This window comes from Toxorhynchites rutilus, chromosome 2, assembly GCF_029784135.1.
Source record: "Toxorhynchites rutilus septentrionalis strain SRP chromosome 2, ASM2978413v1, whole genome shotgun sequence".
Classification (NCBI taxonomy): domain Eukaryota; kingdom Metazoa; phylum Arthropoda; class Insecta; order Diptera; family Culicidae; genus Toxorhynchites; species Toxorhynchites rutilus.
In genome coordinates, this window is record NC_073745.1 from 343,722,997 (window position 1) to 343,747,779 (window position 24,783).

At 36.8% G+C, this 24,783-nt stretch overlaps 1 protein-coding gene across 1 annotated transcript; it reads right to left on the reverse strand.

Annotated features, from left to right (window-relative positions):
• Window positions 1-24,513, reverse strand: LOC129764619 (superoxide dismutase [Cu-Zn]). The gene is made up of 3 exons (XM_055763878.1): window positions 24,251-24,513; window positions 375-593; window positions 1-307 (listed from the first exon to the last, which is right to left on the reverse strand). Exons 1-3 carry the CDS (start codon window positions 24,440-24,442, stop codon window positions 59-61), a joined length of 660 nt encoding a protein of 219 aa, XP_055619853.1. The 5' UTR covers window positions 24,443-24,513; the 3' UTR covers window positions 1-58.
• Between the last annotated feature and the right edge of the window lie 270 nt (window positions 24,514-24,783).

The window sequence follows — 24,783 nt, forward strand, 5'->3', positions numbered from 1 at the left end:
TTATCATAAACATAGAAAATAATACATTCGAAAGCTTATTATTATTGAATTGTTGATCCTACATTGACGAAACATTATCTAGGATCGTTATAATGCCGCACGCAATCCGAGCCCCAACAGTGTCCTCTTCACCTTGGAATGAAACCGGATTGTTGATGGACAGGTCCGGGAAGCGATAGATTTCGGAAGGCTTCTCGTGGATCACTATCGATCGGCCGACAATTCCCGCGTATCCGAACAAATTGATGTACGGACTGTGGAAGTCAATCACCGCACTGCCGTCCTCTTTCACATCAATATTCCCAATCTGAAAGGATCCAAAAAAGAATGGCGGTTCAATGTTTGCAGCAGCCGTAAACGAGAGTGTCACTTGCAATACTGCTCCTAAAATGTGGTCCAGTTGATTTGCAACCTTCTCTCATGTCCCCGAAGGCATGCACATGGACGGCGTGTTTGCCCGTTGGCAGTCCGGTTACATTAATGACGGTTTCGACGTGTCCCGGAGCCCATTGCTTGAACGAGATGACTCCCATTATCTGCTGTTCCGGATTATCCGCCACGAGTGTAGCCCCCGCTCGCCAGGATGGTTGGGGCTGCAAGAGAAAGTAGGGCATATACCGAAAAACAAAATATATTTTATATTTTTCATTTTGTCCATCCTGAATTATTAATGTCCGAAAAAAAGGATTCCTTGGCGATTTTGTCGAATATATCCATTTTTGAACATTTGTAATTTTTGAGAGCTTCCTAATATTACAGTTTTACGCAGTATTACGTTTAACAGAAAGGCTGTAAAACAAAAATCTGAAGAGTGAGCTTGTAACGTAAAATGAAAGATTTTGAACGCTTACAACTCGAGCATTTCTTTATAGATCGCATAGATGTTTGCATTACTCGATTGAAAATATTTTTATGAATCCATCACAACAAAAGTATTATTCTGATGAAATAAACAATTGAAGAAAAGAAAAATGTCAAGTATTATTTAAACGAAAATCCCCCATTCTGTCGGCCCAATTTGAGTCACTCAAATTGTGTTGACCAAAACGTACGACTAACATAGTAATGAAAAATATTGCCGTTGCTGTGGCAAATCGTCAGCTTATGATTTGCTATCGTGTTGAGCGGACATGCGAAGTTGTTTGCTTCAGAATGCATTCTCAGGATATGCACTATGTGAACCGTGCAGTGCAGAACTTGCACTGGCGCACGGGAGCAAGGCAGAAGAGAAATGTTAAGTTGAATAATTTTCATTTATACTTTTATTTTTCAATAGATCTTATCCATCCAGCCATCGATATCGACGAAAGTGTTTACGCCTACATTTATTACCTATCAAATTTATTTTATAGCAACATTATGTACCTGCGATTAGGATTGAAACATTTAGAACCCGGAATTACAAAACCAGTTGTATCTCGGAATTAGTTAGAGGTACCGTCGATGGGAGTGGAAATGGGTTATGGGGGTGAAATTGGGTCAAAAATGGAGAAAGTTACTATTAGTAATATCTTGACAAATATTGCGAATATTTTTGAAAGCTATGAGCCGTTTAATATGATACATACTTCCACAACTTCCAATGCATAATACTTAACTATAGTACAAATAGTTATTATTTAATAATTCTTCAAAGTTTGATGTGTAAATAGCCATCAAATAACATCTCAGAAAAAATCTCATGTCCAGCATTATACAGAACTTCTAAAATTGTAAATATTGGATAGAATGATTCTTTAAAGTCTTACCAGATGAGTTATTACTGATTTTGAAAACCTAAATTTTTTTTCCATTCGAATTTCAATATTTTTGGAATAATCTCTTATTTACACTGAGTAGGGGTGAGAATGGCACAAAATTGAATTCCATGCCAAACCAATATCCTGCAGTAATCTCGCGAAGTGACGCAAGCGCCAGAGGGAAGAGTTTCCAGTACGAGACTTTTTGCAAAATTGCATGTACAATCAGCATACGCGTACATTACGAAAATTTGATCTGTACAGTGTACAATTGATCGAAAAACATTGCCATCGGCTTGATTTAAAAAAAAAATCACTGGAGGGTTGTGTCCGAGACACGACCGTATAGTTGACGTAGGATTCCGTAAGGCTATCTGTTGATTTTGGATATGTTTGAAGAGTTACATCGTTAAACTCTTTGATAATGATTTGGTTTTAATGTATCATGTATTTGCAATGACGATTTCCCCCAGGCAGCTTGGTTTTGATGTCTCTGTTGGGGAACACATTTCGGAGGGAACAAAAGCTCCCCCTACTTTTATGTATTTGCAATGCCGATTTCCCCCCGGGAAGCGTGGTTTTGATGTCTCTGTTAGGGAACACATTTCGATGGGAAGAAAAACTCCCCCTACGTTTATGTATTCGCAATGCTGATTTCCCCCAGGCAGCTTGGTTCTGATGTTTCTATTTGGGAATATATTTCGGTAGGAACAAAAGTTCCCCCTACTTTCATGTATTTACAATGCCGATTTCCCTCAGGCAGCTTGGTTTTGATGTCTCTGTTAGGGAATACTTTTCGGTGGGAACAAAAGCCCAATAGTTAGTTTCATGACATATATTATTTTCTTCAATATAAAAAAATTGTTATGGAGTGCCGGAATCTATAGACGCAAAAATCTCATGAATGACTGAGCAATAAGCGTTTGAAATTGGACAATTTTCATGATGTGCTCGATTTTCGATTTTCAATTTGCACCCCAATATGTTCCCGAAAGACGTAATCCTACGTCAAAATGCAGTTTTATTTAAGCTATGGTACCAACGCCAGTTTGTTGTGGAAACAGCAAATTTTAATCGCTGATTCCACAACCGATTGGCGTTCATCCATCAAAGAATGCGAGATTCTGTTCCCAATTATTTTCTTCAAAATGCCGCCGTTGAGCGGAGCATGAGAAAGCATCAGGGAGAAAAGTTCTACAAATTTTCCGATTTTGTAATATGCGTCGAGCAGGGTAACGGAGTTGAGAACCCGATTGTAACAATTATGGACAGCACCATTTTTTTTTTCCAATCCAAAATGCAATTGAAAACATTGAAAACATAAGATAATGCCGCCCGAAATCATCCGATGTAAAGCACCCACCAAACATTAAGTCGTATGAATAGCTATAATTGGAGGCAATATACATACAACCAAGATACATTTGTATGATATATGATGCAGATAACTAGCATATACACACAAAAGTGGAGGCGATATACGTATATGCCATATTTTGTACGCATATAAAGCCGTATATAACGATATGCGATGCTTGTTGGACTGATATGCGATTTGATACGACAACGTTACCACTCAATCCATCGATGACATGGAAAATCGTGTTTTTGCATTTTATGCGATTTTAGATATATATGATCGATATTTTGATTGATATTTTATGCGATTGTGATTTGATACGAAATTATATGTAACTTATCATGTGCAAAGTTATACGATTTCATGTTTGCTGGGCAGATACAGTTTATGCGAGGATGTTTTGAGTTTTGTTATAAGATGCGTTTCGATGGAGAATTTAGAAGAGTGCAGCTGTTCACCAAATCCGACATTTACCATTCAATCAACACTCTGCTTCAATTAATCCGGAAGAGAAATTGAACAGGTGAGGAAAATAAACATCGTCAAGAAGCATTGTCCCTTGATTCCTTAAGATAAAGGACACTATTGGGAAATCCTTGTAATCACCAATTAAATTGATGAGTTTTAACTATTTAGTTACAATCTCATGTGCAATATGTGAGTACAGCAATATACTTCAATCTAGGATATATTTTTTCTTTCAAGATGAGTTTGATTTTATGAATTTAAATATTTGACGAGACTTGTAAACAGAGCTTCTAAATACATGATTAGTAGGTATAAGCCGAATTGCTGTTTTCGCACTGGGTCGACTGTTTTTGATTAAAATATTTGGCATGAAGAGCTTTTCGGAAAAGTGTTTTTACAAGAAAGAAGGCATGTGACTCTCATTCGGCTAAAAGTCCATTACGGAACATGTTGTTATGTGAAATGTGCTGTCCCTGCTCGATCATTCTATGCCATCAGAACAGATCAAAAAATCACGTCGCATCACATTCAAATTATGTCACATCATAAGGGAAATGGCGCTTGCGCCGCATCACAGTGGATATGGCGCTTACGCCATTCCGTTTTCAAGCTTTTACGGGGTCATTTTTCCACATTTCTGTAAAACTTTGCAGTCGCTTGAAAGGATTTGGTATTCTTTATCGATCTATAACATAAAAGTAAAATGTCAATTTTGGCGCTTGCGTCACTTTGCGAGATCACGGTAGTATAGTCATTGTCAGATTTTCATGAAAATTGGTAGTTTTATTCCTCATCGTAAAATATTAGATCCGTATTTTTTTATTTTTGTTCATCGGGGTGGCCGTTTCCATTTTATGGTGGTTCGAAAAATCAACTTTTCCCCCTTTTTCCAAAAATGACCTTTTTCAAAAACTCATAACTTTTGAACTACTGGACCGATTTAGATGATCGATATATGAAATTAAAACCAATGAGCTAGTTTTGTTTGAAAAACATTACACTTGAAATAAAAACCGATTTTGTTTTCGTAATCATTGATTGTAATTGTTTTTCATAGCCTACATGGTTTCTGAACTGAGGTCACCATATTTTTTCTATTTTTTCTTGAAAGCTGAGATTTTTCTACATAACATATCCGAATATCTGAGTGATGTTTTTTTTCGTTTTCGAGTGATTTTTTAAAGTAAACATGTTTTCAGTTTTCGTTCAATATACCTATGCGACTGGACTACATTTATGCGACTAGAATCCAATTTTTATGCACATGTGGTATTTCATGTGGATTCAAATAAGTATATCGATCATCTGAATCGGCCCGGTAATTCAAAAGTTATGAATTTAAAGAAAGACATTTTTGGAAAAAAGGTGAAAATGATTTTTCGGACCATCGGTTAATTTTGAAAAATCACAACTCAAGAACAAAAACTGAAGCATCTATGAATTTTGGATATGTTATCTAAAAAAATCTTAGCTTTAAAAAAACATATAGAAAAATATAGCGCCCTTGGTCTCGAGACAATGTATACTATAAAAAAATACAATCAATAATTACACGACCAAAATCCAAAATTTCTGCAAATATAATATTATTTGAAAAGAGCTTCAATTTGATATATCGATCATCTGAACCAGTGCAAAAGTTCCAAAGTCATGAATTTTAAAAAAAATCAGTTTTGGAAATAATTACAAAAAAATGATTTTTTTTGGCAACCTCAAAATGGAAATGATCACCCTAATGATAAAAAATACGAGTCTAATGTTTTGCGATAAAAGAACAAAAGTACCACTTTTCACGAAAATCTGAGAACCACTATATCGGTTTGACATGGAATGGCTGTATATAAACATTTCCATCGCACTTTTAGGTGGCTAGACACTATTTTCGTAACTCAAATAATCATTCAAGACACATACATGTTGTGGAATTATCTTGAAATTATTGAGAAATTGATTTCTATACACAATTCTTGATAGGAAGTAATATTCACTGCTTTGACCCATTGTCACCCCGTCTAAGAGGTGAGATTGGGTCAACATTCATTTAATCGTAGTTCAGTGAAAAATTAATATTATTAAACAATTTCTTGAACAATTACGAGTGTTCATCATTAGAGAACATTTCTACTTAATCAGAATTGTGTTTCACTCTAATTCATGATAGTTATTCAACAAAAAGTTCGAAAACTACCTTTTTTGACCCATTTTCACCCCATTGACGGTACTGAAAATGTTTTTATATCAAAATGCAAATAGTTTATTGTTCTCCTCAGAAAAAATATTAAAGTCAAATTTCCGTTACAGTTTTGACTTTTGACATTTGCCCAATATTTTTCGATTGGGCGGAATTGGGGGCAATTGGGAGGATTGAGATTTTTTTCAATGTAATCGACCCCATTGTCACGATACCACTGAAGCATTTCTCGACAGTAGTTGCAATTTGCCCAAACTGCTTTGTGAGCCGTGGTAAACTGAAAGAGACGTTCCTACAGGCACTTTATGGCGAGAAGCTTGGTTTTCTGTCCACAGCTGCAAATCGCTTGCCAAATCAAGAACTTACTGGCTAATTTATCAGCTAAAATGAACTTTATTCAGCTAGGAACATCTCCTCTGGCGAAAGCCTTAAAAATTTTCGGTACTGGGAGGTGCCCAAAGTTCATCTTCATCTTCACGTACGTTTCGTCATCCATCAGCATGCACCCTTCGTACTTCGTCAAAAACTTGTTGTACAACTTTCTATCGCATCTTTTGGCCACCAATTTTTTCTTCTGCAAGTCATTTCTTCATCGAACTGTGACTTGCGATGAAAAGCGTCAAATGTCTTGAGTAAGTCCAGGGGAACCATCAACATCGGTTCACGATCAAATTGCTATGGACGGAAAACAATGCTCTGTATTTGGCGTGATCAGAATGTGGGATCATAGAAAGATCTATGCCATCGCTAGCCACTACTTTTTTCCCATCCGTTTCTAGCAATTTACGGATTCCGTCTACAGCGCCAATAATGTCTCCGCCCAGAGAGGTATCTGAGCAGAGTTCCGAAGAGTAGTAGAGATGAGAGTAGACTGGCTACCCGATGATGATGTAGAGAGTGATGAGGTCGAATATAGATAAGATGATGATCTACACTGATCGAAGATTTTATTGCGACTGTAGACAGGATATCTACACATCATCTCTACTAGAACTCTGCTCAGATACCTCTCTGGGCGGAGACATTTTTTTGATGGTGTGAAAGTTGAAGCGGTTTGGCTGGAGACTCGAGTCGTGGGGGTAGATTGACTGATGTCGATGATCCATCCACCAGTGGTGCAGAGAAGATAGATGGAGTGTTCTCGCTGGAGTAGGCTATGCGATGCCGCTCGTCGATCGCGGCCGCCGTAGACTCGTAAAGCTTCTCCACTCTACGCTTATGCTCCACTGACTCGAAGATGTGGATATCGTCGCTGCAGTGTTCCATCGGCTCGTCGAAGATGACCAAGTAGTCTCCATATGCTTCGCCCAAGCTGTCTCGCTCAGTGTTGAGATGATCGCTGCTGGCTGAACCGCTGTCACCACATTTTTATGTCTCCGCCCAGATAGTTTCAGATCAGGGTTCTAGTAGAGATGAAGAGTAGAGATCCTGTCTACAGTCGCAATACAATCTTCGATCAGTGTAGATCATCATCTTATCTATATTCGATCTCATCACTCTCTACATCATCATCGGGTAGCCAGTCTACTCTCATCTCTACTACTCTTCGGAACTCTGCTCAGATACCTCTCCGCGTTCAAAATTTGTTCTGCCCTCCCGGATCAAACGTCAACATCGTTGACGATATTGCGGGTGGTCTACCAATTGTTTCCGCTAGGTGAGATGCTGACAGCTTGAATTCCTGTTGTAGATATGTTGGTGTAAATGATGCGTTGTTCTGACGAAGAACTAAGCGATATCGCTCGTCCATCACTGTCTTCGTTGACACGTTAGAATTTGTTGATGATGTCTGGCGTTGCTCGTCGACCACGGTGCATGCAGAGACAGAAACTTTAATATCAGATGTGAATCTGCCTGCATGTCGTCCAACTGGCGTTGTTGAGCTCATGTGAATGTCAATCCATTTTTCTTTGTAAATTTCTGACATCAAGCAAACCAATTCATAGAAATGATAAATGGAAACATAACTTTCCCTGATGATGTTATCAGACCATTTCTAATTTTTTTCTACAAATACAAGAGTGAAAACCAGCTGATGGGTTCACACTTGGTTCACACTTTCTCAACGATTTCGTTGTCTACGTCTCTACGTCTCTCTACTCTACGTCTTCTTCATAATTTATGTCCAATTGATTAATTTCCTTCACAATGCTCTTTATCTTTTATTTGAATACGGATTATGATAAATCGTCTTCATCATCATCCGGTGTTTCCAAGAACAACATTTTCTAGGGCTTCCAGATAACTGATTCCGGCACAGGCTTGTGCAATCCAGCTAATCGTGATTTTGAAATGTTGATGCGTTTCACATTATCATGGAGATTTTTGGTTAGTCTGAGAACCTCGTTAGTCGTGATATTTCTGTAATGAACCTTCACCATATGTATCACATGCTAGTTCATGGGTTGAATCGGTCGGATCGGAAATATGGCTCTATCACTCAATTGTAGTTTCTCCGAGAACAAGAACGACTTTAAGGATGACCCAATCAGACTACGAAAAATGTGTCACACGACAGACAAGTTGATCGAAAACCACCTGTTCGAATGAACAAGCGAACACTTCTTTTAGCGATTGCTTAAGCTGCAATATTTATTTTAGTTAGTGCAATACATCGATATTAATTAATTATAACTTACAAATTCAGTTTCGGCTTCTATGTGTACTTCGTTTACTCACGGTAACAATAGGTTAAGTGTAATATACTATAAATGTAGATATATGTTTAGATTCATAAGATGTCGTTCGTTTTTAGTTCCACTTACATTCAATTCCGTTTAATTATAAGCACTAATTTAAGTTAGTTAGGGTACTTTTAAGGAATAGTTTAAGTATATCGAAATAAGTATAAGTTGCACAATTAACCATATTCAATGAATGCTTTGTTTCTGTTTTTCTTTTGTTAAGTCATCTTTTTCATTTTTTTTCATATAATTCTCTAACGTCATTCTTCTGTCATATACATGACCTGCTCTTCGGACCAGTACGCGATGTGCTAACAGTCGCCAGGGTGACCAGCGATTCACGGCAACACCACCCCTTGAGAAATATTGCATCGTCCGCGCATTTGCCGAAGCTTTGTCGTAAACAGACCTTTCGTTAAGGTTATTCGAAAACCAATGATTGTTCAACTTTCCAATTAACATAACTGGAAGCTTAGGATTTTCATCCATGCTTGCAAACGGTAGCCTGAAGCGCTTCTCATTCTCTTTTGTCGAAGGAGCATTTCACGAGTCTCTGTCGATCCTGTACTTTTGAGCCTGTACTTGCAGTACTTTCATGTTTTTGAAAAAAACCAGATGTTGAATCCGATCTGATGTTGTACCTCCACATAATTGGCTTAATGGGCATTTCTTGATACGCATCCTGCGTATTTTTTACATAATCGATCCGAAGAACAACAGACCGCCCTCGTTCTCCCCCCCAGCGAAGTATTCATGAACTTTCGAAGTCATTTTCATTGAATACATTTTATAAGAATCTTAACCTCATATCGATATGTCATAAACAATGCGTGAACAAGTTCTGACTAAATAAAGAAACCGTTTGAAAAAGAACGAAAATGTAAGGCTTCAACTCACAAATATTGAACCAAATTTAGATGCAAAAAAATAATTACCTTGGGATTAACTGAATGTTTATTCATTTTGTTGAATTTTGATGAGACAATTATGTCAAGTTTACTCACTTACTCAAAGTTTTTAAATTGGTAAGTAATTTGTATAAATAGGAAAAAAAAAACTAGAGATATAATTTTTAAACAAATTTGACAATAGAGCAATTCCATGCCAAATCAGCTGGCCGCTGACCCGAGTCTTTCCGTTTTTTTTAACTTGGTAGGGTGAATCATCTTGGTTTGTCCGATTCGGAATTTTTTTCGCAACTAGTAGATGCAACCTCAAGTCTCTAGTTGCTAATACTACCATAAGGTGTTGAAATTATTCAATTTTTTATTTTTTTAACGATTTTTCTCAAAGAGGAATTATGATCATGGTTTGACCACCTTTGATCATGTTTTGTCCAAAAAATGATCATGGTTTGTCCGGTTTCAAAAATCACCACTTTTGAATGAAAACATTCGAAGTAGATGTTGGATTTATCATTGCTTGAGTTTACTGTCATCATATTGATCCATTCATAGTTTAGGCTTTCTTCAGAATATTGCCTTTTCTTGGGCATTTTAAAAGTATTACCCTCAACACACTCAACACAGAGAAACTTTATTTCTGCTATGCGCGAAGGACACAATAAACAAACTGCAGCGCGCCAAGCGGTTGCCATAGAAATCATGTGGACAAAACAACGTTAGTGAATTGGACAACTCATGATCAGAATTGAGTTTATCAAAATGAAATAATTTAATTGTTTAGCTATGTAAATCTTATACAAATGGTGCGCAAGCATGATGTTTACAATACTTGTAAGTGTTATAATCCAGAAAAGGTCTGAAAACGTACCAGATAATCATCTGGTGATCGATTAAAAGTTAGCTCGAATGAGGGGCGCATTGACACAAATAGAAGGTATATTTTATAATTCTTTAAAACATGTGATTCCTTAAAAATATACTATGAAACTACTGTTAATCACGAAAAAGACTATTTTATTTATATGTTTTGAAACATTCGAATACCTGATTTGACAAAGGTGTGTTAAATTAGAGCATTCAAAAAGGTGGACATCATCATATTTTCGACTGGAAAAACCAAATCATTTACCTTACTTATAAAATCACAATTTTCACTATAACGTTACTAATCTGAATCACGATTGATTTTCAAAAGAACGTATTCAAAATCATTGATCTATCTTTAAAGAAATCGTAACTAATATCCAGATGTCTGATTAAAATGTGATGCTTGACAAAGTTGTTTAAAAATTATTGAACTATTTCGGAAAAATAACATTTCAAATGCACTGTTAGGAAATGTAACTCAAAAATTGAATTTAATATTAAAACCTTTAGGTCTTAAAACACCCCCATCTATCTATTTTTTTGTATATTTTTATTGGAGAACTCCTCTAATTTAACAAAGTTTGATGTACGGTGGTGCCGTGGTAAACTCACTAAAGTGGATGAATTTTTGAAAATTTATGATGTTGCAACATTTTGCGAAATAGTAGTCATTTAAGAAAATTGACATAAAAAATGCAATCTACGTACGAAATTTTGCTAAAAAAGTTGTTTTAAAAATTAGAATTCATTTTTTTCAAAAACGTTTTGTTTTTCAAATTCCCAAAATATACATATGAATAGCCCTTAAAATTTCCAACAAGTTGTCCATACATCGGAAGATGGGAACTTTTACAGGGAAAACAGTTTTTCGAACAACAACATTTTTTAAATTTTCATTGATAAAAATATCACTAATCCTAATTTTGTTTAAAATCAAGATAGCGATATAGGGTATTCGACAAAGTTTTAGATCTTATTAAAATGTGAACTTTTGTCGAAGACGTCAGCTTTCTATCTGTTATAGTTTTTGGAATATAAGTCATTTTTGTATGAAGACTTCTGCAAAAAATAATGTTTTGCTCGTAACATTTTTGTGTGTAAATTCTCACATTTGACATGTTCTTGACATGTTTCCAAGTAGAGGAAAGTTTTAGATCTTATTAAAATGTGAACTTTTGTCGAAGACGTCAGCTTTCTATCTGTTATAGTTTTTGGAATATAAGTCATTTTTGTATGAAGACTTCTGCAAAAAATAATGTTTTGCTCGTAACATTTTTGTGTGTAAATTCTCATATTTGACATGTTCTTGACATGTTTCCAAGTAGAGGAAAGTTAGCAGAGCATGTTAATTGCGATAATTTATACACAAAAATGTTACGAATTAAACATTAATAGTATTTTTTGAAAGAAAAAAATTGAAAAGTTGTTGTTCGAAAAACTTTTTTCATGTAAATGTACCCATCGTCCGATGTATGGAAAACTTGTTGGAAATTCTAAGGACTATTTATATCTATTTTTTTTTTCAGAATTTTGAAAGCATATGTTTTCGAGAAAAATGAATTTTAATTTTCAAAATATTTTTTTTAAATGAAATTTTTTTTTAAGAAATTCTTTGATAATTTTTAATGAAAACCTAAGTAGTTTCCTTCATTTTATTCTCTGATCATCTTTTTGTAGATGTTATAGTTTTTAAAATAAGATTTTTCGAAAAAAAGTTGAAAAAACTCAAAATTTAAAAAAAAAACCTACAAAAAAAATATAAGACCTACAAAATTAATTTTAGTCAAAGAATAGAATGTAGAAAGTCATTTAGGTTTTCATTAAAAATATATTAAAAGTTTTTATTTAAAATTTTGAAAGAAATAGATATAAATAGCCTTTGAAATTTCCAACAAGTTTTCCATACATCGGACGATGGGCACATTTACATGGCAAAAGTTCTTCGAACAACAACTTTTTCATGGTTTTCTTTGAAAAAATGCTATTAATGTTCAATTCGTAACATTTTTTTATATAAATTATCGCATTTTAAAATCTCTGCTAACTTTTCTCTATTTAGAAACATGTCTAACGTGATAATTTACACACAGAAATGTTACGAGCAAAACATTTTTTTTCAGGAGTTTCATACAAAAATGACATATATTCAAAAAAAAAAAGATAGGAAGTTGATGTCTTCGACAAAAGTTTATATTTTAACAAGATCTAAAACTTTGTCGAATACACTATATCGCTATCTTGACTTTGAACAAAATTAGGATAAGTTGTTTTTTTTTTCGAAGAAAACATGAAAAAGTTGATGTTCGAATAACTTTTTCCCTGTAAAAGTGCCCATCTTCCGATGGGCACTTGTTGGAAATTTTAAGGGCTATACATATATATATTTTTGGGAATTTTAAAAGAATACGTTTTCGAGAAAAATGAATTTTAATTTTTAAAATAACTTTTTTGACAGCGAAGGTTTTTCCAATTTTTTAGGTAATTTTTTATGAAAATTTCAACAATTTCCTACATTTCATTCTTTGACAATAAATAAATTTTGTAGGTATCATAGTTTTTAAGTCATAATTTTTTGTAAAAAATTAAGAAACAAATATTTTTTTCAAAAAGTACACTAATTATTTTTCGAATATTTCAAGTATGCAAAGTTGCTTAAATGATCCATGCTTTTACACCCACAACGTTCACTACTATCTGAGATGGTGCTGCCAACTCCTAAGACGAGTGAAACTTGTCTATAACGCTTTATCATAGGACTAGGTGTTTTTTTTTTTTTTTTTTATCCAAAATATATATTTTTATTAAGGCTCATATGGCGTCAACCTGACGGGGCCGGGAGTTCAATATTTCGACAATGTTTGCCTTATAACTATGTTAGTAATATGTAACCGATTACTCGCGGTTGGCTCGAGGTTAGTATTACAAGTGTTTTCGTAATTGTGATGTTGCTGTCTTCAATGATCTGTGCCTGTGCCCGACACGGGATACTTCCTATTGGGATGCAGCTGACCATTAATCAGCAACGCCCCCCTAGTCTGTACCCCATATCTAGCGTGGTGCGTCTTCTCGAGGAATCCAGGATAGAATGGTCACTAGCCGGCGCAATCACCAGCTCGTGTAGAGTTGTCATGAGCGGTACAACCTTTGGCTTTTGTTGAATCATCAGTGGACTGCACAACCTTTGGCCTGTGTATCTGTAAAGAGTGTGTGTATGTATTGCCGCGACTAAGTAAAAGTTTATAGATCGAACAGGAGGGATACGAAACAGGGACACAACGAAGGAAAAATCATTAAACGTTGACATCGGCGTTCCTGAGGAACAGGTATAGATGAAGCAGAAGATCAGGATCACGGCTACCTAAGATATCCCGGACGGGGATATCCGATTGTCTGCCTTTTGCTCTCAGTGCTCTAGAGAGCTGAGAGCGAGCAGCATGGAACCGGATACACGACCAGACAATATACTCGATGTCGTGGTAGCCATCGCCACAATCACAAAGATTGTTTGTTGCGAGCCCAATTCGATAGAGATGCGCGTTTAGGTTGTAGTGATTGGACATAAGCCGAGATATCACGCGAATGAAATCACGACCGACATTCAATCCCTTAAACCAAGCTTTCGTCGAAACCTTAGGGATAATCGTGTGTAACCAACGACCGAACTCATCTTCACTCCACATGCGCTGCCAACTAACGAGTGTGTCCTGACGAGGAATGTGAAAAAATTCGTTATAAGTAATTTGCCTTTCAAAAAGTGTGCCTTCTGAAGCGCCCACCTTAGCTAGCGAGTCCGCTTTCTCATTCCCCGGAATCGAGCAATGAGAGGGAACCCATGCTAAGGTAATCTTGAATAATTTTTCGACCAAAACACTCAATAGATGTCTTATTCTTGTTAGGAAATAAGATGAGCGTTTATCAACTTTCATTGAGCGGATTGCCTCTATTGAGCTGAGACTGTCTGAAAAAATAAAATAGTGGTCGATGGGCAATGTTTCAATGATCCCTAATGCGTAATATATCGCACCCAGTTCAGCGACATACACGGAACAAGGATCTTTGAGTTTGAAAGAGGCACTGGAATTTTCATTGAAGATGCCGAAGCCAGTGGACCCGTTTATGCATGAACCGTCAGTAAAGAACATTTTATCAGATTTAACTTTCCCATATTCTGCCGAAAATATCTCCGGAATGTAATCGGAGCGTAGATGATCTGGGATTCCATGGATCTTTTGTCGCATGGACAGATCAAAATTGACAGAGGAATTGCAAAAGTATGGGAAGCAAACTTGGTTGGAGATGCCCGGTGAAGGGTGCACTTCATGGGTAAGGTACTCATGGTATAGAGACATAAAACTTGACTGAGGAGTCAGTTGGAGTAGATTTTCGAAGTTATCAATCACCAATGGATTCATGATCTTGCAACGGATGAGAAATCTGTAGGATAATTCTGTGAACCGAAGAGTAAGCGGGGGTACTCCTGCCAAAACTTCGAGACTCATCGTATGTGTCGAATGCAAACACCCCATGGCTATACGCAAGCAACGATATTGTATTCTCTCCAGCTTGAGAATATGAATCCTGGCAGCTGATCGGAAGCAAAAACTGCCATATTCTAACACTGATAATGTCGTTGTTTTGTATAACTGAATGAGGTCTCCTGGATGGGCACCCCACCATGTTCCGGTTATTGTTTGGAGAAAATTGATTCTTTGCTGGCATTTCTGTTTCAAATACGCAATGTGTATTCCCCAGGTACATTTAGAGTCAAAATATACTCCAAGGTATTTGAAAAACATCGAGTGCTTGATCGTTTTGCCGGATAGGTGAAGCTGGAATTGGGCGGGTTCGTGCTTCCTAGAAAAAAGGACCATTTCAGTTTTCTCCGTAGAGAATTCGATACCCAGCTTGAGAGCCCACGTGAACAGGTTGTTCAGGGTATCTTGCAAGGAATTTTGCAGAACGGCGGGATTAGTACCCGTGATGGAAATAACTCCATCGTCTGCAAGTTGTCTCAACGTGCAATCTCTAGTTAGACAATCATCTATATCATTGACGTAAAAACTGTACAAGAGGGGGCTTAGGCAGGAGCCTTGTAGGAGGCCCATAAAACTGTAACGAGAAGATTTCAAGCTGCCATGATTGAAAAACATGTGCTTTTCTGAGAGTAAATTGTACAGGAAATTATTCAGAATTGGTGAAAGTCCACGATTATGAAGTTTCTCTGAGAATTTCCATGGAAACTGAATCAAATGCCCCTTTGATATCAAGAAAAACGGAAGCCATTTGTTCTTTGCGAGCAAATGCGATTTGGATTTCAGAAGATAGCAGCGCGAGACAATCGTTCGTCCCTTTACCTCGGCGGAAGCCAAACTGCGTATTTGACAGCAAATTGTTCGTTTCAACCCACTTGTCCAAACGAAGTAGAATCATTTTCTCTAACAATTTACGAATACAGGATAACATTGCAATCGGCCTATACGAATTGTGATCGCAAGCCGGCTTGTTGGGTTTTCGTATGGCTATCACTCTCACTTGTCTCCAGTCATGCGGGACTATATTCAGCTCCAGAAACTTGTTGAACAAGTTCAGCAAACGATGTTTTGCCAAGTCGGGAAGATTCTTCAATAAGTTGAATTTAATCTTGTCCGACCCCGGAGCTGAATTGTTACATGAGAGAAGTGCAATTGAGAATTCTACCATCGCAAAATTCTCATAATCGCCTTGGAGCGGAATGTCGCGTACGACGTTTTGTGCAGGAACGGAATCGGGACAAACCTTTCTTGCAAATTTGAAAATCCAACGGTCAGAGTATTCCTCACTTTCATTTGTATGGTTCCGGCCACGCATTCTCCTAGCCGTATTCCAAAGAGTGCTCATAGCTGTCTCCCTTGACAAACCATTGACGAACTTCCGCCAATATCCACGCTTTTTTGCTTTAATCAGACCTTTTAGTTTGGCTTCTAGAGCTTGGTACTTTCGAAACCATTCCACTAATCCAGTTTTCCTGAATTTTTTGAAAGCGGATGATTTTTCAAGGTAGACCTTTGAGCACTCCTTGTCCCACCAAAGTGATGGAGGACGACGTCGGAAAGTGGTAGCAGGAACACGTTTCTTTTGAGCTTGAAGTGCGCTTTCGTAAATCAAACTCGATATAAAGTTATACTCTTCGAGTGGAGGAAGTTCATGCATTGAAACAAGTGCTTCAGATATTATTTCTGCAAATTTTCTCCAGTCAATATTTTTCGTGAGGTCATACGCAATATCGACTGACTCACGAGAACCTGATTCATTGGCGATCGATAAAATTATTGGCAGGTGATCACTACCGTGGGGATCTTGGATTACCTTCCACGTGCAATCCAGGGATAATGTAGAAGAGCAAAGTGATATGTCTAGCATACTTGCCCGTGCAGGAGGGTTGGCTATCCTAGTTGCTTCCCCTGTATTTAAAACTGTCATGTTGAAGTTGTCGCACAGATCATAAATCAACGTGGCACGGCTGTCATCATAGTATGACCCCCATGCTGTTCCATGGGAGTTGAGGTCACCTAAGATTAGCCGCGGCTCCGGCAATGCCGCGATGATATCAAAAAACTGATGGCGGCCGACCATGGTTCTTGGAGGAATATATATCGAGGCAATGCAGAAGTCTTTGCCATTGATTTGTGTCTGGCAAGCGACAACTTCAATGCCTATCATCGATGGGAGAGTGACTCTATAGAAGGAGTGACATTTTTTGATCCCCAATAGTACGCCACCAAACGAGTCATTTCGATCGAGGCGAATAATGTTGAAATCGTGGAAATTCAGCTCGTCGGCTGAAGAAAGCCATGTTTCACAGAGGGAAAATACATCACAGTTAGAACTATGAACTAAAAATTTAAATTGATCTAGTTTAGGGATGATGCTTCTGCAATTCCACTGTATTACAGTGGTCAAATCCTTGACCTCTTGCACTGAATCAGGCATCGAGGGAAATGAACGCTGCTAAAAAACCACATTTTTCTTTCAAAAATGTTCTCACAATCGGAAGCAAACATAATACTATGCATTTAAGAGGGTCATTTATATTTAGAGCATTTAAAATGTTGTCCACCAGATCAGAAAGCGCAAGCAAACCAGATTGTGGCTGTTGCCTCGACCGCGAAAATGGAACAGACCGGGTGGGTGCTGCTCCGGGAAGTGTTGAGGACCCTTGGTGTGTGGAAGAACAGCTTAAACCAGGAGGTACTTGCTTCGGTCTATTCTCAGCACGTTCAATTCGAGTTTTCATTCCAACTTGGGAAGTTTCGGTCGTCTTTCTGGGGAGTGAAGGAAAAGAAGTAATTTTTCTTTTCCTGACGGCACCCTGCGATGTACCGGAACTTCCTGCATTGGGAGCGTCAGCAACAGGCTCGTCGTTCTGCAGAATGGAGTAGGGATTGTCCTGAGTCGTTGGAACGGAACTCTTAAGCATTTCTGCATAAGTCCGCTTGGAACGTTCCTTTAAGGAACGCTTGATTTTTTCCCCTCGTTGTTTGTACACCGGGCATTGAATAATATCATGAGGAGTCCCGCCGCAATGAAGACACTTGTGCTCTTTCGCGCAAGGATTCTCATCATGGCTCTCTCCACAATCTGCGCAACGTTTTTTATTGCAACAATAGGCGGCCGTGTGACCGAGTTGCATACATTTGTTGCATTTCATTACCCGGGGTACAAACAACCGAACAGGTAAACGAAGTGCACCTATTGCAACGTAGTTTGGAAGGGCGGAACCCTCAAAAGTCACACGAAAAGAGTTTGTCCGATTGAGAACCCTTTTGTCATTTTTTTGTGACACAGATTTCAGTCGATCGCATGCAAGAATCTTCACAGTTTTTAGTGAAGAGTTCTTGAAGCGACCGACACCATCGAAAATCTCTTTTCGAGTCAAACCCTTTTCGGTTATTACGCCGTCTATTTCGACGTTGCAACAGGGCACGTATACGCGATACTCAATCGCAAAGAGGTCGCAGCGCGTGATTTCGTTCGCTTGGGTCCTGCTTGAGACGACAACTCGTAGTTTGTCTGGCCCCATCCGTGTAATCTCGGTAACTGCAGAAAACTTCTGAGTAAGTTCCTTCGAGATACGAATGACATTGAGAGGTTTAGATTTTCGTCTAAAGTATACAATGAATGGGCCTTTGGAGCCTTCATGGTATTCTTTTGGACGAAAATCCTGTTTTTCGTCAATGTCCTCATCTTCGGAACTTCCAACTTCATATACAGAAGTTTCTTCCTCAACTTCAGCTTCATCTTCCTGCTCTTCAGGAGGAGGATCGGTATCGGAAATATTCAATAGCGTCGATGGGGGATCCTTCCCGCCCTCAGCCATATCAAAAAAATCGGTCAACTGTTCGATATGAACAGAATATAATGATAATCAAAATAAATAAATAAGTGAAAAAAATATTTTTTATAGGGTTATGATGCGAATATTAAATTCAATTTATTTTATGTTAAATAAAATGATAAAATGAAAAAAAATTCCAATAAAAGTTCAACGGTATATAAGAAATAATGATCACCCCTAATGCCAACGTTTGCCGATTTGGTTAACACAAAGTTGAACAATGGTGTAAATCGTGCACAGAAGGTAGAAGGAATGATAGGGAAACAAAAGAAAAATAAATTTCTACTTGCCGCGGCTGTGTGGCGTGTGTGATGAATGTGTCTGATTTGGATCCTCAGCGCGCACCACTTTAAACTTCGCTCCACTCGCAAGCGCAACCGGTGAAAAAGAACACTATTATTCGATGTGAAAAAAACACCTTTGTTGGATCGATTAAAAACTTGTCCGATCTGCTTGCGAGTTGTCGAACCAATGACTAGGTGTTTTGAAATATAATAGTTTTTGATATTAAATTCAATTTTTAGGTGAGAATTTTTAGCAGTGATTTAAAACGATATTTTTTGCTAAATTGTTCATTAATTTTCCAACAACTTTGAAAAATATCATATTTTAATCAGATATCTGGATTTTTTGAAAGAAAGATCAATGATTTTGAATATGCCCCTTCAATGAATCAGTGGTAATTTAAATTGCTCAAATGATAATGAAAATTGTGAACTTGGGTAGCTTCCATCATATGTAACAAATTTCAATAAATTGAAGAGGGTCGCATCAAAACTTGCTGTAGGCTGGTTTGACATGGAATTGCTTCTAAGGGGTCTGAGGCAGGTATGTGTAAAATCGCAATGAAATTCGTTCAACACTCATTCACAGATAAAACTCACCCCTCTATTCTTCGTTTATGCCTCACTTTATTCGGAGACAGAGAATATTCACCTATCATCTTCGCAAATTTAAGTCTGGATTTGAACGGAAAAACACTGTCTCGATTTCGCTCATCTATTCTCAGAGAATTTTGCATTCCCTCGATTGCCTCTCGGAATGACGTTAGATGGTGAGAGAATCAAACTGGAAACTTTTGCTTGAGCCAGCGAGTGTCTCTGTAAAATCATTCGTTTTTCACTCAATGAGCAATCATTCAGCCTCCATCGCGGCAGTAAATATAGGTAGATAGTTGAAATCGAGTTGTTTCCTGTGCACTATTGCAATGACATTTTTTTGTTTCTAGAATGAAACGATCTAAGCCAACGCAAAAGACGCAAGTTATTGGTGAGCGGGAAGGTATATTCATGTGCACTTGAATGCTATTTTGACTCACTCATTATTTTGTTTCGTGCGATCCTTTCAAAGGAGTATTCATTCATTGAACGTTGTTTTCCACTCTTTGTTTTGTTACGTTCACTCTCAGTCGCGAATGAAGATGGTCGAAGAATGAAAAATGATTCATCGTGCAATCTCACGATTGCTTGCTGCATTCTTTTCGCCATGATTATTCCAAGCAGATACAAGAGCGATTTATAATTAGGTGTGGAGAAATGAGCGAATGAACTTTTCCATACTTGGTCTGAGGTATCACTCCATTCTGGAAAAGGGGTATATTGCCCAAAATAGTTTAAGAATCCCTGGCGCACACGATTGCAGCCCTCCTGGTTATCTGAAACAAAAAAAATCAAACAGATTCTGATTCAGCAAAAAATGCCGTTATCGCATGAACCTCGGATAAGTCAAAAACATTTGACAAAATGACGGCCGTTTGAAGGATAAATTGCTGTTTAAAACATTTTCTTCAAGTTTCTCGATTTTTTAAAAATAGTAAAGAAATTAGTTTAAAAAAAATTACTAATTAAAAATTAAAACTAATTAAAAATTAAAACTAATTAAAAAAAAATTAAGTAATTATGATTACAATAGGTTCATGCGATAGAGATATGCATACAGATTGTATTCATATAAATTCGACATGAATAACTGAATAACAGTATAACTTGAGATATCGTGTACGCCAGTTTGGAAAAACTAGCTTCGAGAAAAACGCGTTTGAAGTTCATTGTTACGGCCGTACGAGGATACGAGGAGGATACCGCATCACTAAAATGGCTCTAACTCGGTAAATAATAAGGTTTTCGAGAAGTCCTCTCTAGGCTATATTCTTGAATGCCTAAAATTCAGAAATATGAATTTCGATTTTTTTTAAATTTATAGACTAGAATGCTGCATTCACCCTCTACCGCCCAAGTTTTTTATTTATCTAAAAAAACCTACTCCACTTTTGTCTCGAATTTCCGACTTTCAACATAAAATACTCCTAGCAGAAAGCTGCCAGTATAAAAATAATATGTATGTGTGATAGATGAAAATATTCTAAAGACGTTCTAGTGGGGGGTGAACATTGAAAATAATGTCTGAATAATTTGAAAAGAGTTTCCGCGAAGACCGTCTAAAGGCGGGCTTGGGCTGTAGAGGGTTAAAGTAGAATTTATTTCAAAAACAATTGTTCTCAAAAATTACAATCCTTCGTCAAGTTCCGTCCGTACTTCTAGGCTCAGACCCTTCTATTTTTTATACTATTTTTCCTACATAGTTACGATTTCACAAAGTATTAAAATATTCCCAGTTTTTGAATACTCAGCAAACATTAAATCGCATAACAAGCGTATATCCCAGCAAACATTAAATCGTATAATTTTGCACGTGCCAAGTCTTACAAGAAATCAGAATAAATCATAATCGCATATAATATCAATCAAAGTATGTATCGTGTATATTTGAAATCGCATAAAATGTAAAAACTCGATTTTATATACCATTATCAAATTTAGACGCAATTCGGTATAACAAACATCAATTTTATGATGTACATTGTCGTAAAATATATTTAATCTGCATCATATGCGTATATTACACTGATGCAGTTTGTGTGTCGTATAAGCGTTTAATTTAAATCGATTTAGTACTGTAGTAAATCGTGTTGCATGCTGAAGAAAATCATGAAACAGTAATCATATTAGATCCTAATAAAGAACATATTACATCATATTGAAATGTCAATGAAATTCTGATGCACTCGAAAGTTTTAACCGCTGTTGAATTAAATTTCAGATAGCCGCGCGAGATAGCTGGTGGATGATAATCCAGACGACAAGAGTTCGAACCCACATCGGAGCAGTTTTCACCAAACATCAATCTGTGCCAACATTCATATTCCACTCCCAACACAAGTCAATCAAACAATTATTATTTCTACAAACATAAATACTTATATATAAAAATGGCGATTCGGGAGGCTATAATAAACATTTCACGAAAATATTTTGCGCCATTTGTTTTTTTTCTATGTCTGTAATAAATCGTATATGAGTATGGCAAAAGTCGTATTTGGTGCTTTGACAATTGATGAATATATTCATATTAGATCGCAATTCAATTTCAACATAATCGCTATTATAGTCGGTCAAAGTTGCATATTCATCCAAACAAATTCGGTAAGCATTTGCCATGTATAAATACGCTTGTTATGCGATTCAATGTTTGCTGGGATATAACATCATATGTCCTAAATTTTGGTTGGCATATAATGCGCCTAACTGGCATATGCATGCAAAAGTGGAGGCCATATACATACATGGCAAATGCTTACCGAATTAGTTTGGATGAATATGCAACTTTTAACGGCTATAATACCGATTATGTTGAAATTGAATTGCGATCTAATATGAATATATTTATGAATTGTCGACGCACCTAATACGATTTTTGCAATACTCATATACAATTTATTACAGACATAGAAAAAAAAAACAAATGGCGCAAAATATTTTCGTAAAATGTTTATTATAGCCTCACGAATCGCCATTTTTATATATGAGTATTTATATTTTTAGAAATAATAATTATTCAATTTACTTGTGTTGGGAGTGGAATATGAATGTTTAAAATGGCACAGCACATGTTTGGTGAAAACTGCTCCAATGTGGGTTCGAACTCCGGTTGTCTGGATTATCATCCACCAGCTATCTCGCGCGGCTATCTGAAATTTAGTTCTACAGCGGTTAAAACTCATACATATGATTCGATATGATATAACCTAATACATTCTATGCAGTAGGATCAGTCCTTCCTGGTTGCCGATTTTATTATTTAACTATGTTTCAAAGAAAAGGATCTTTGATTTCCCTATCATAGAAACCAAATATATAATACCATTGAACTGGAATAATAAAAATAAATGAATATTAATGAAACTATCTCAATTTTAAATTTATTTTATCACAATTTTCACTGTACAATTTGTTTTCACAATCATATCCAACTAAATTGTGAATAATATTATAATAAATATAATATATCAATCTGGCAACCTTACAAAGCGATGCGATGCAATGTGCCAAATTCGATGTGGTATATATCTGAGATTGGCGTTCAATGGCGTAGTTCATTTCGTTTTGCTGCATGTTTCATTAGAAGGGATGTTTCCCGTGTTTACTTTCATCGAACATCAGCAATTTCAAGTGCATTTCATCATTTTCGAGTACATCAGCATTTCATTGATATTTCAATATGATGTAATATGTTCTTTATTAGGATCTAATATGATTTACTGTTTCATGATTTTCTTCAGCATGCAACACGATTTACTACAGTACTGATTCGATTTAAATTATACGCTTATACGACACACAAACTGCATCAGCGTAATATACGCATATGATGTGGATTAAACATATTTTACGACAATGTACATCATAAAATTGATGTTTATTATACCGAATTGCGACTTAATTTGATAATGGTATATAAAATCGAGTTTTTATATTCTATGCGATTTCAAATATATACGATACTTTGATTGATATTATATGCGATTATGATTTATTCTGATTTCTTGTAAGACTTAGCACGTGCAAAATTATACGATTTAATGTTTGCTGGGTAAAATCAGAAGGTGTCAGCCGCTTATTTTTATGCGGAATAGCTCAACATGAATGTTGTCATTTTTCAAATCTGAAAAGAACAGATAAACATGTCCTAAGCCATAGTATTAAACAAAATTTAGAAAACATCAAAAATGTTGTTAAAAATTCTCATCCTGGAATACACACAAAATACATATTTTTATCAGAGAAAATACTGGGCTTAGACATTTTGAAGTCCTTCTTCTGAGTTGTAAATTTCATATTGGCGCTTAACATAAGCATAGGTTAACTATACATGGTAGAATTTTCATTATTAATTGGATTCTGTTATCATCAGTGCAACATTGCAGGATACATCAAATGCATTTCATGCATTATTCCTCAATCTAATGATCACTTCTAGTATTCGCAGCAACTCGCATTGTCCACTTTTTCCGATGAAATTGAACCCAATTCTATCATCTATTCAAAAAAGATGTCTCAGAACTAATTTTCTTTGATGTACACCTTGATGATCACAATCACTATTCATACAAGTCGATCGTTTCATATCCGCCAAGGTCTGCGAGCGCTGGTTCCGGCCCGATTCGTATTCACGATAGCCCCAACCGAACAATAGATTTTTCGCACAATTTTCACATGATCGTTTGGAGCGTCCCAGATGCAAGTAAAATAATTGCATGCTTTGAAGGTTTGTACTTGATTTACTACACTGATGAACGATGCGCTTTACAACAGCAATTTCTTACACGAGGTAGAATCTCGATTCCTCTGAAGCCACTCGGCCCAAGTGGGGCGAGTCCTGCTAGTCCTAGACCGCTTGGTGTGATGAACTCCACATCATCTACGAGGGCACGGCGTGTGAGTTTTGCGCACGAGATCAAGCTCACGAGAATCGACGCAACTAGTAGAAACTGCGAACAACCGAAATACTTCAACATTTTGCACACGGTGAAAACGGGAGCCACGCGACGCTATCGGGGGAGTGATTTTATTGAGACTAACCAATTACCGCTGTCTATCAGTTGTATAAATAAGCTTTGATCGGTTCCCATCATTGGTTGTAATTAGCTTTTACTGGGGTCGATTGATGGGTGGAAGGGAGGTTTAACGTAGAATTTAATGCTGAGCTTTTCTTCGAGCATTTCAAAAAGTTACACCTTTTATATGCGTTAGACATTTGATATCTACATTTTTGACGCCAGTCCCATTTTGAGCCGAATCCCATTGGAAAATAGTAATTAAATCAGTTGTTTACAACCGTCCAAGGCATCGGCTTTAT

Excerpts from the sequence above, each read along its gene's own strand:
- LOC129764619 (XM_055763878.1), bottom strand. The coding sequence starts at position 24,442 with ATGTTGAAGTATTTCGGTTGTTCGCAGTTTCTACTAGTTGCGTCGATT. Across the intron at positions 594-24,250 it reads GAATCGAGATTCTACCTCGT|CCCCAACCATCCTGGCGAGC; the intron begins GTAAGAAATTGC and ends TTTCTCTTGCAG. Across the intron at positions 308-374 it reads CACATTTTAGGAGCAGTATT|ATTGGGAATATTGATGTGAA; the intron begins GCAAGTGACACT and ends GGATCCTTTCAG.